The sequence below is a fragment of the Rhea americana genome, unplaced genomic scaffold (assembly GCF_003343005.1).
Source record: "Rhea americana isolate MKP2758 unplaced genomic scaffold, rheAme1 scaffold_13, whole genome shotgun sequence".
In the NCBI taxonomy this organism is placed as follows: domain Eukaryota; kingdom Metazoa; phylum Chordata; class Aves; order Rheiformes; family Rheidae; genus Rhea; species Rhea americana.
In genome coordinates this window covers 2,263,602-2,276,633 of record NW_028185372.1, presented here as the reverse complement: position 1 = coordinate 2,276,633, position 13,032 = coordinate 2,263,602, and the positions used below count along the sequence as shown (strand labels likewise).

The window sequence follows — 13,032 nt, the reverse complement described above, 5'->3', positions numbered from 1 at the left end:
ATGAATTTATAGCATTCATGTTGCAGCCAACACTTTGCAAATATATTATTTTTAAAAACAGAAACTCTGTGAGATCTGTGATRTCACAACAGTCCCTCTGAACCATCAAAAATGCAACAGATCTTCTTTAAATGCACTTTTGTTTTCTTTCATTATTTGTTTTGAAGACTTTTAGAAATTACTTCTGTTTGATCAAAACAACTGACTGGAACACGTAGGAAAAAGACAGAGCTGTCCAGACAAGCCAATTTAACAAACCACAGGGATAAATGAAAAGATAAAATACATATTTAACAAACAGATGACACACTAGCATACTTGCTAATTCAGTTCTTAAAATACTTACGTTCAAGGTCTAATCAGAATTGCCAAGGGTTTTTTAAGGAAGTTCTTTGTGTAATTTAGGCATCTAATTCTATTCTATCTCTGTATTTCTCTATATGTACTATTAACCAAACTTGAACACAAATCAGTATTGCACAAGCAAAAATACRGAGTACGCACTCATAACTAACAAGCGTGTAAAAAGCAGTGGATGTATAAAAAGCCCCCCAAAAAACAAAATAAAACCAGTTACACATAAGGCTGCTGGACAATTACTAACATTGTGATTTACAGAAACTGTTACACAATGGTACTCCCCTAGTGGCACTCCTAATGGTAACCTGCATGTTCTTATTTTCAGATTGTCACAAAAATCCTTCTTCTCAATCCTTCTCATTTTAATCTCAAGGAAAAAAGATGCTGTTCTGATATAAGAGCTGAAATTTAAAATACATACATGTGGTCTGTTGACACCTGATTGAGACTGTGTACGAGCTGTGAAACCAGATTTTCATCCCTACAAGCCAGAAGGCAGTTCACCTCTTCCGCTATCCGTCCATTGAAGAGCAGGCTTTTTGTTGTTGTAGCAGGTAAAGGTGATGGAAGAGGCAGCTGGTTCAAAACTGTTATCAGAACATGGAAAGAAGTTTAGAATCACTTTATAGAACACAATCATACAGAAGATGGATACATCATAGTCCCTCATACGATTAAGAAAGAAAACCTAACAGCTACATTTGAAATGCAGGGAAGATTCTGCATCATAAACAAACATACACACCCTGTGGACCCTGTGCTTTAAACAAAATAACTCAGACAAGTGCTAAAATTATATTACTTAAATATTTAACTGTTAATGCAAGTATTATGAATAAAAACACATCTTTAACTATCCAGAGTATATGGATATTAAGTATGTTAGGACAGTCTTCTCTTGTAACAGAAAGTGTTCCATAAAAGGGGAAGGAAGGAAACGCAAAATCGTCATAGTTGCCCATAGTAAGGTAATTGTATTAGGCATATACTTAGTTTTCTACTCTCACCTGTATGCATAATTAGCATTCCCACTCTGGAACCCAATTTAAGCCATTACATAAATTCTCAGTTTCCTCTCCTGCTCCTTTCATTTCTATGTAAGCTATCTTCTCAACAAAAGGCAACCACTGTCGGTTGACATGACCACTAAAATGCCAATTCGTTCAATATACCTAATCACAAAGCTCGGTAAAAAGATTTAATTGTTTAATGAAAACACKTATCACAATATTTAAATCAGATTTTAAGTAAGTATACCAGGCCTTCACAGCGCACTCTTAGGTCAGGCGCAGCAAGGAAGTGTACCAAACAAGAAGCCCTAAGCAGATCAGGTGCAGGACTATAGAGCCAAGAGAAGATTAAAATGGAAGAAGCCAAAATGCTGCTATATGGCTGAGTCACTGTCATGGGTCCCATATAATAATGATTCTGACTTCAAGTTCCAAGGCTGATTAAAGCTCTGAGGTTTAACTGATTCATTAGAAACAGTCTCAGAAAAAGCAGCGTTAAGTAAAATATTAATATTGCCTCTTCTGCTTTTGTGCCTTTATCACTACAATGCTGTATTCTGAGGTGCAAAAAKTATGGGGAAAAAATACAGTAATATTTTTTCCTATATAGTGCACCATTTCTGTATTTAGACAGAAATTCAACAAGTGTATATTTTAAACTGTTTACATTAATTGCATTAGATTACCTTGAATGTGCCTGAAACCAATAAAAAGTTAGCAAAACACACTTATTTTTACAACACACGCATTTATTAAAAAAGTGTAAATTTCACTCAGATATCGGATTGAGCCTCTAGTCAACATGCCCTTCCTGTTTTCAGACCATTAAAGCTTTTCCTTTCCAGTTTCTTTTTTTCACGTAGAGAAAAAATATAGGGAGGTAGGGACAAGTCGTCTTTCTTTTTTAACTACTCTTGAGTTTCTAAGCACCAAGAAAATTACTGCAGATACAGACATCTTGCACCTACTACAGTGGCTAATGGTACCAAAGGTGGTTTAGTGTTTTGAAAATTCTTGGACCAGGAGTTTGGCCAGTGACTTCCATCAATTRCATATTTTGACTTTTTTTTTWAAAAAAATAAGAACTCTAMCTCCAAATACTTAATGCTAGAAAACTGACCACAGTCTAGAAACTTAATATGCTTTGCATCCCAGTGGCTCATTACTAGACACAGATATATAAACACACAGATACACAGCAGCATCTTTCARTTTGACATTTAAGAATATCAGTAAGAAATGAAGTATTATTTTTTGCTTGAATACATCTGGATTTTTTATTGTAGGCAACTAAATTCAGTTATTAGGCATCGCTCTCCAGTGTGTCTCTGGAACTCTTCCCAAATTTCAACAATATAACAAATAAAAACGAGATTAGAAGCAGCATCTTGGTCACTGAGTCCAATCACCCTTTACAGTAGATAACTAAGCTATCAACTCTTTCCCATACTTCCTAAACAACGAGCATCTTGATCCTCACTTCCCTTATTGGAATGGTTGYTCCCAAATCTCATGACAGTAATGACAAGCTTTTTGCAAGTTTCCACCCAATATTTCTTTTTGGTCAGATTGTAATCATTCGTTTTTGTGCCARTATCATCTTTTGATATAAAGTTTTTTTTCCCTGCTTTTTGTCTTCCAGACGCATTTTAAAGACAGTACACATCTCAGCCGCTCCTTTTGTAGGCTGAAGAGCCACGATACAAGCCTTGTGAGCTTCTTGTTCCCATTCTAGAAGTCTTTCTTTGCACCCATTCCTGCTAACTAGAGGAACTTTCTTTGTATCTTGTCCAAAGCTAACGAAACAGGTTTCAAGCATATTCAGCATRGTCTCTTTGGCTGAACATCAGTTTAATCTCTCCCTTTAGTGAAAATGAGAGGTATGTTTTAAAGAGKGGGTTTTTTTGTTTTTTGTTTTTTAATCATTTTAATATTTTTCTTATTTATGGAATACCCAGATGTGTTATTGAATGAYATGTCGTATAAAAACCGAATTCCTACACTTGAAATTTCAGGTTTACTTAAGAGCGCTCCCCCCCCCCCCCGTTTTACCTCACGTTATGATTAGCATATTTCCCTCAGTAAATATTTTAAAAATTCAAGCTATGACAAAATTTACATTTGTAATACCAAATCTAATTTTGAATGAAAGGTTACTTTAAGAAGTAACCTTTAAAATACAAATATTTTTAATATTTGAAAATATAAGTGTTTACCAAAAAATGTAAAAAAATATAGCAAAGATAAAAGGGAAAAAAAGAGAGTACTTACGGTCTGTAAGACTAGCAATCCCTGCAAGAGTAGTGATGGGAACATGAGGCATATCCCCATTCATCCTGAAGTTCTGGGATGGTAGTGCCTACACAGATATTTTAGTTCAGGTGCCAGCTATCATTACTTCCCATCTCCCAAGCACTAAAAAAAAAAAAAAAAAAAAAAAAATAAGCAAGCTGAGGAGGTTTTTTTGTGTAAGATAACTTTAAATTTGACAATGTAAGTGAAATGTAGACCATAACCTCCACTGCATACTTCAGTAATTTTGTCAGAGGTAGGTATAACAATCTAATAATTAAATAGTCAAACAGCATTACACAATCAACAGACAAGCTTCTGGTCCCAGAAGCAGACTCCTTCCTCAAGAAAGATGCAAGATGTAAGAAAATTTGCTCAGATTATCCACTAAAAAGCCAATATTCAATGTGTGATAAAGAAGCCAAGAGAACTGAAACACATTTGCTGAATTTTATGGCTCACTTTGAAAGGAAAAAAGGTAAATTAACTCAAAAATTGGTAGCAAAAATTCTGTTGGTTCATACCACAGCATGGCACCATGCCACAGTTTAAGTACTTAGCTGCTATATTCACTTTCCACTTTAGCAGATGGAGGTATTTTTCACACTAAGGAGCAGTAGTATATGTAAACGGGCTAATAGAGACACAATACTCAAGGAGGAGACAAAGTGACAAACACAGAACGTTAATGTATTTTAAAAGAAGTGGTTCTTCCAAAATTAACCTGAAAATCTCTCAGAATCTCTTTAACATTAAACACAATCTGGTCAAACAACTACCAGGAACTACCACAGAAGGAAGAGGTTTAGTCACCACTAAACTAGCTTATGTATTTCCTGTAGAACAGCAAGACTTACGTACAACTACTGAAAAAGTGTTTGTCCACTCAGTTTTCATTAACTGTAGCAATTTCAACAGCAGTTCCAAAAGCAGCGAAAACTCACCAAGATACATCCACTACAGTTACTCTAGTGATGGACAAAAACGAAGCGTGCGGTTGGCCGAAGGCATACAGGYGAAGCAAAGCAAGGAAAAAGCACTTCATATACTCCTACCGAATTTAGACAGACACCTGTACTAACACCTTGTGAAACAGTACAAAGGCACCTTCGGCAAGCATTTATGTTGGCTACTGAAGATGCTGAAATCATGGTTTGTTTACAATTACTTCACTAATCAACATTTTTGCGAATACAATATATATATAAGCCAAAGAGATCACTGTCACTTCCTATGAGAATCAACTCTTTGTTTCTTATGCAAAACCAGTGGTGTATTAGGATATTTCTGCTAACGAGTTTGCAGAGATTTCAAGCAAGACAAGGAAACTGGAGGTTCCAGGTCTTTTTACTACTCAGAGTTTTCATGAACCTCTGAAATTATCTTTTCCAAGTTTCTCTATCTATACACAATGGAATTCTTTGGGGAAAAAAAAAATATATATACACACACACACACACACACACACCCCAACACGGAGGCTAAACAGAACTGACAATGAGTCAACTTCCTTTGTTGCACCTGCCAGAGTTTCATTCTCACCCCTAAATTATATCTGTTTATTAAAAATACAGCAGAGTACAGGTGCAGATATTTAGTTAAGGAAGCTGCTGCAGATAGATACACTGTGTGGTTTTCTTCATCCAGGAGAAAACAACCTTCAAACACCCAGAGCAGTCTCAAATGCTGCTCGAGGTTCTTTACCTGAAACAGTTGCCAATATACACAGAATTTCAGTGGTTTCTCAGTTCCATAAATAAGCAATCCTTAAAAAACCAAAACAAACCAACTGCACAGCATCCCACAAGGACTAATAACCCTGTTAGAATTTAAGTTTTCATTGAACGCTTAGTAGTTAGAGAACACTTTTCACATATAAATTGTGTGTGCAACAGAAAGCTCTTATCTGATGATCTCTCCTCCTCACTGCAGCTGTACCAAAACCGACTCAAGCCATGTCAGGAGTCAGTATTACTAGAAACTCTGCAGGCAACACTAAAATAAGAAAAAAACTCAATTTTACATCCTGATAGCCTGGGAAAGCTACAGACATCAAAAACAATCATATTAATGTAAATCCTTTTTTGGTCTTAGCACTACATAAATGTATGCATTTAGTGAATTCAAAATGTCAAACAGTTGATCGAGGGGGGTGGAAATGACTGCCCAGTGCAGGACAGGTGCTTCAATATAAAGCATCAGCACAGTAGACAAAAATGGCTTAACTGACGGATAACAAGGGATTTTTTCCTCCTCCTGGCTGTAACATTTGTTTAAGAAGTTGTACATTGCAGTAGCTCACAATTAGTTCAGGAGAATAAACATTTACCAATATTTAGAAAGTTTTACATTATCACCTTTCTACAGTAGCTATTACTGCTGGTGGAGTATTTCTACTTTTAGGTTTTTTAAAAAAGAAACTGTTAATTAGAATTAGCTGAGTTAAAGAAATTAAAAGCACTGCAAAGCTCTTGAGTAATGCAGAGAAGTAGAAACTCATTATGCATGTGCAATGCAGGTCTTCAAGGCATCTTCYGCCTTGGTTAGAACCTGGCTGTTCTCTCCAAAACACTGAATATTGTAAAAGACGTTCCAGGGAGGAAGAAACCACAGAGCACAAAGGAAGTGATACAAAGAATTGTACAGTGAAAGGCAAACAGTGAAAGGGGAGCATGTATTACRAATAACATATAAACAGATATGATCATAATACACAACAAAAAAAGTGAAGCCAAACCAAGATGGAAATGAAGGTAATATTAAAAAACATTAAAGTTTATGCTATGCAAAGTACTACACAGTATCACTGATGAGCTGTGGTGACAAAATGCTGCATTTTTGTGCAGTTATATTTCAAAAAAATTGTGTTCCAAAAAGTCCAGAAGTTTTCAAAGTGCTGAAAGAGCATTTTAAAAGGAAAAATACTGTCCAAACTAAAAATAGAATAAGCTTTGCTATCAGAGTTTCTAAAATTACATGCAACACCCAAATGGTGTTGGATATTGTACTGCCATAGAAAAGAGACCATGTTAAAGAATCTACGTTTACAGTGACAGAAAGTCAAAGATAAGGTTAGAGTAGACACGCAAATTAATTCATATAGGTTAAAAAGTAGCTGYAAAGAGGGAAGGAATAAACTGCTGCTCATATTCACTACAGACACAAAAAAGTAGAAATAGGCTTCAATTTCAACAAGACAGATAACCAGTTAGAAATTTTCTCCCCAGTATCAACCAGTAAATAAAAACTGCAGAATGGCTTCTATTAGGAGGCTCAGAACTGTCATTACAAATTCAAGCTACACAAGCATTTGTCAGTAGTTTACCAATGCTGATCCTACTGCCGAGACTTGATAATTTTGAGATGCTTTTCAGTCCTGTTCTTAGCACTCTTCCAATTTCAATATTTTTAATTCAGTAGTTTAAATAAAAAACCCTCCCAATACTAGCCTCACTTTCCACTCTGTCCATTTCTTCTCATCGCAGTTCTGCTTCTGAAACTGCTAGCTGAATTCTCAAAGAAAGAACAGGAGCTTGCTTGATTAACTACTGCTGGATTTGCTTTAATATTTTAATAACTGCCAATCCTTTTTCATCATTTTCATCCTGCCTATTTATTTCCTATTTAACTATCCTGTAACCTCCCATTATTCCTACTATATCTCATGTACAGCCTGTTTATCCAATAATGTATATAATAAATAAAGTTTTCAAATAAGGTTACTGTTAAAACAAAGGTGTCTTTCTTTATATAATTGCTAGAAAGCAACATAGCGATCATAAAATGCCACAAATCTTACAAGATGCAGAAACAAATATTTAAATAACTGCTGATTCAAAAAGACCTTCAGAAGCCATCAATACCAAAACTACATTAAATGAAATTAAGTTGATAATACAAAAACATTTTTTCCCTGTATTTCAAAAATTATTTAAACCTATATGAGTCATACAATTTTGGTTTTAAATTGCTGTTGAGCTATACTGAAAAGAGTATTGTTACAGCAACATAACAGCAGGGGCAACATCCTTCAGCATAGACCAGATTGAATACCAGTTTTTGCTGTGAAAAGATCTTAACTTCTATGTTACAAAGCTTAAATGCAAAGTCTTTCCCCCCCCCCAAAAAAAAGCCCAAACAAATAAACAAACAAACAAACAGAAAAAGTGAGCATCTGAAGGTCAAAGGATTCAGCTCATAAGGGACCTGGCTTATACCTGGCCCGTACCCATTTAGACATCTCTTAAATGCTACCTGATTTTACTGTGAAATACAGACATTCATTTCCAACACTCTTTGCAATGGACAGACTGTATCTAACGAACACTGTTACTACAGTATGTGCAATTATGTCATCGCTACCTTTTGCTTCACCTGCTTGATGTAGCCCCCCCCCTTTTTCCCCACATTATTAGCAAGTCTCTTAGGCTAAGCACTGTGAAAACATAAAGCAAGACAGCTCTTTTCTCCAGGAGACTGGTCCTTGTTTCTGGTTTAGTCTAGGCACTTATCTTAATTAAGCTACTGAATCTATAAAGTACCAACAGAACTTTTTCTTTTTAATCTATACAAATCTGAAGTGCTACTTCTGTGTGTTATTCCCCCTCCTTTTTGTCAATTATGTAAATTCTCCTTCACTGCATATTAACATTCCAAAGACACAGCTCCTACCAAAGTTAAATTTTTAAGAAGTTTAAGAAGGTGGAAATTAAAGTTAATATGTCATTGGCATAACAATCTGTAACACGAAAAATACTGGCTACTTTAAATGGTGACTATATCATTTGACATGATTTGGACTGTATCATGTGGATCTTCTTTCATCTCCATATATTGCACTTCTCACCACATTATTACGTTAATGGTAGTGTAAGAGTAACAGAAAAAAACTCTTTAGAGGGAACGGTAGACACGGATAAAACTAGAGGAGAAAAGAATATGAAAATAAGTTGTGAACAATTTACATGCAGAATCAATAATCACCCACTAAAGGAGGACAGACCAGAATCAGGGAAAAAACTCAAGAAAAACAATAGAAATTGTAATTATGCAAATTTTTTTTCAGATATTTCAGCACCTCACTTTCACTAAAACAATCTTGTGACTCTGGCCGTTGGTTACCAAATGAAGTTCAAGTCCTGAATTTATGAAATGTTTCCTCTGGGTTGAAGTATGATCTCCTCTATTTTAAACAAAAATACCAGATCTTCTGTAGCTTAGCTATTTGAATACATGAGTTTAGTGTAAAACAGAATAAAGAACATGTTTTTATACAGTTACACATCAGCTCAGTAGTAACACACAGACAAGTAATGAAGCTTTGCATTCAAGAATTCAATATTCATTCACTCAAGAAATCAGTGTTTAATTTCCCATCCTCTAGTGTATTCCTAAACTTGCTATATCTTTAGATTTACAAAGTAACATCTATATATGACTGATCTAATATATTTCTGAAAAGTATATTAAAGATAAAACTAGATGAATTAAGTTTAAAGGAAGACTATGGTATTAGGTCTCTGTATCTTTTCCTTTTTAAAAGCATTCTATTCAAAAGCTTTATATATAGTCTGATTTTATTTAGTTTAGATTCTGTAACCTTTTCCATATTTTTCAGTCCATCTAAAAAGCGTTTTTCAYTTCTTATAAGCAGAATAGCATTGTATTGATGTAATCACAGCACCATGATCAAAGTTGATTACTGCAACTGGGCAAAGTAAACTAGCACAGCTCATGTATTAACTGTTAAATGAGCAGTGGGCTTTTTATTTTCTTTTACATCAGCAAACGTGCTATTACAAATCTAAAGCCTTTCCTCATAAGTAGTTTTATATTTCCACATTTTGCAATCAAAAAGTTTTCACCTAAGGAAGGACAGAGAGGGCAGGAGGCAGAGGGAGAGAATGAATGAATATCCTCTAGTTTTCATTCCAGTAAGACACTGACTGAATGAATTGCACAGATTTACCCACAAGAGGGCGTATTTCTGATTCCCAAACCAGCGCTGCAGTTTATACAACAACAGTACCTATGTTACATGCCTCTGATCTAAATGCTTTCAGAAACACAAAGGAAGGATATATGGCTGCGAAACACAGTCTAGCACTTAACTTATATGGAAAAAAACCTACACACATGTACATATACAAATTATACATATATGCATACAGGCATTCACTTTTTAAAAAATTATAGTTTCTTAACACCAATTCAAACTCAGCCCCAAAAAAATGTATTAGAGAAAACTGTAATTAATCTTCAAAGTACATGTCTATGTTTAAAAGAARTAATGGGAGAAACTACAAAGGCACCAGATATGCACCAACTGGCAGGAGGGTGTAATAAAATAAAGTAATAAAAACACAGGAAAATACATCAGTAATATTAAAAAAGGGGGAAAAAATCACTTCACRCTATATACAGAGTACTTTCATCTTCCACAATATTAGCTACAAAATAATTAAATTTGAAAATACAGCTACAGAATTCTGAGAAGCACAAGAACAGACCCATTTCACAGTAGTAGTGAAACCCACACGTCTGGTTCACGGGGTGATCAGCCACTGGAAAAACTGAGTGATGTTGACAAAGCAAAATTTAAAAGCCTGAGATAAAAATTATCTAAAATMATTTCTAAACCACTACGAATACAACGCATTTTCCTAAACTACTCCAAAAGCAGCTGCTCAAATCACTGTAATTAACTACCATAAGAAAAGAAACCTTAATGAAAAGTTCTGTGCTGGACCAACGCTAAGTTGCTTTCAGATAACGAAGCAACCTTTAGAAAGGCTCTAGAGCAACCAGCTGCTTCCTCTCGCGGCTGCTGCCACCATCCTCTGGTCTATTAAGCACCAATGACTGAGATCTGCTGCCCATGCGCTGCTGGTGGCACTGACCCCACAGTAAATAGCAGCAGAAATACCAGGAAAGGTGATGGAAGCATATCAAGTACGAGGGGTGTCGTGAAAAGATCTTAACTTTCATGCTAAAAAACTTACGTGCAAGCTTTCTATTTTTTTCCCCCCCAAAGAGCGTGCATCTGAAGTACACGCACGCGGAGCACACGTACAGCTTCTACTAGGATAAACTAAACTAAAGTGTTAATTGTGCTTTACACCYGCAATTACTCTTGCAGAGGGAAAAACTGACACAATCAGACCACCACAATAAATCAGACGAAGCCATGTGCAGACAGCAGGTATCTATGAGATCATTCTAGTTTCCTAGATCTAAACTATGTGAATGTCTAGCAGGAAATGTTGACCTTTCTTGCTATCTCACAGTTACAAATGGTGTAAATGCATTAGAACATCATTTCCTGATAGGTGCCTACCAGCATTAGGGCCTTTTTTAAACACAGGAAATTCTTCCTATCTATTAATTTTATTTCATACAAAAATTAAAAAGTACTTATGAACAGTGCACTGTACAGCCCTACCAAGTTTCAAATGCATTTAAAAACAACACTTTAAATACTTAATTCTGGTGCCTTAATATTAAGAACTCAGAAGCAGAAGCCCGTTTCAAAAAAAATATTGCAAGTCTTTCATACAAAAATAGATTTTAAGCGAGTAAAAGCCTATTCATTTACGCATTACAACCTGTTCAAGAATTCTGAAGAAAATCAAATTATGTTTATAAAAAGTGTTCTGATGATCAAAAAAATAACTTCTTTCAGCCAGACTGGAAAATGGAAATCCCAGAGTTATTGATTTTCATGGAAAATACCCAATGTATCCACAGAGTGATGTAAATAACCAAAAATATTGTTCCACAGGAAAGCATATTTCCTGCTATTTCATTAGAGAATGAAGGCAGAGTAGAATCTGTTTAGAGAGTCTTATTGTKATGGCAGCTCAGCTGTCTTCTTAAAACATGTGAAGTAACACTGTAACTGACTCTAAAACAAAATACCAGGTTCTTCCCCATTAAAAAAGTAATACAAGATCAAATCTTGCTAAGGTAGCCAAAAATGCACAAACTGAAAAAAAAAGATTTATGTTTTTAAAAGACACACTGTAAAACAAATTCATTAAATTTTTGCAGGAAAAATAACGTTAATTGCCATTAGACATGAAATACCTTTTAGGGTAGTTACGCTCACCAGTTCTACAGAATAAAGCAGCTAAAACTTCTGTCAGGTAGAATTCAGTTACTCAGGAAGTTTTTTATTTCTCCTTTCACATCTTTTCAAACTTAACTCATAAATATCCTCTTTAGGAGTCTATCTCTTTACGTCAAAGATTCTGATGCTACTGAAATGTAGTAAATTATCTTTCAGAAGCTAACGTTTAATTAACATGTGAAGACCTAACTTTGTGATATTAAATATAGCTGAGAAATTCACAAACAGAAAGGGAAAAATCTAAATGACTCAAGCAGTTCATGCACTTTATTTCCCATCGATAATGCAGCTTACATGCACAAGTTTTATTGCARCTAAAAACTACATCTGCATCTGTGCTGTTTTTGGTGAGCGCAGCCCTTTTGCTGTTTTGGACACAGGCAAGTAGTGGCTGATATTAGGTACAGTTCATTTCACTGAAAGAAAATAATTAAGACCTGTGTATAAGAACAAGCGCAATTAAAAGGGTTTGCCAAAAGGTCCTCTTTCTTAGAGAACATTCAGAGCACTGCAGGTGGCCACCCGTATTGTCTTGGTTACTGAAACAGCTGTGATCAAGGTACGAGAGAGGAAATAGCACCTTGCTTTTCAACTTTTTCTTCAATGCCTCATTTATGTTATTTTGTAATAATGCTGTCATTTTCTAAAGGCAGTTGTGTGCTTATGTTTACTTATATTTTGAAGACTTTCCTTTACCAGGTTGGATCTTAACTGGAGACAGCTGAAAAACAAGTGACTAAACTCTGGACCAAAAAATAGGCTTTTTTGTTTTCTCTCTCTAATTTTTTAATGTTGCATTTCTGACCTTGATTTCTTTTTGAAGATTCATAACCTTTATAAAACAAAACAAGGATGAGATAACCTTATGAGGCATCCACTGATTTTGCACGTCTTGCTGTCAAGCCATTTTTCTCTTCTTTTTCATTAAATTAGCTTTAGAAAACAATTATAATAACCCTAAGCTTCCTTAATGAACACTGAGAAACAGTTGCACTATCATAACATTTCTGGTCACATTTCAAAAGCAGCTCACTACTTTTTATAGTGTAATTACTATTGATACTAGTTTTACTACCCAAATCAGTGATATATTATTCCCCTTGTCCTGATACTCATCTTGTTGCCTGTTTTTCACCTTAAGCTCCACGAACATTTAAGGGAGTTGTTCCACAGTGGTGGAGGTAGCAAGATATTTTTCTTATGGATGAGGTATCCATAAGAAATTAGGAAATTAGATATTAG

At 35.1% G+C, this 13,032-nt stretch overlaps 1 protein-coding gene across 6 annotated transcripts in view; it reads right to left on the bottom strand.

The window, feature by feature from the left end:
- NIPBL (NIPBL cohesin loading factor) overlaps nt 1-13,032 on the bottom strand; it is a 152,530-nt gene that overhangs the window by 88,718 nt on the left and 50,780 nt on the right. For all 6 annotated transcript variants that reach the window (XM_085326322.1, XM_085326325.1, XM_085326328.1 and 3 more), the window contains exons 2-3: nt 3,642-3,785; nt 782-947 (exon numbers count right to left, since the gene is read on the bottom strand). In XM_085326322.1, the coding sequence (XP_085182448.1) occupies nt 782-947; nt 3,642-3,705 (230 nt within the window). In that variant the 5' untranslated portion in view covers nt 3,706-3,785. The remainder of the gene's footprint in view (nt 1-781; nt 948-3,641; nt 3,786-13,032) is intronic.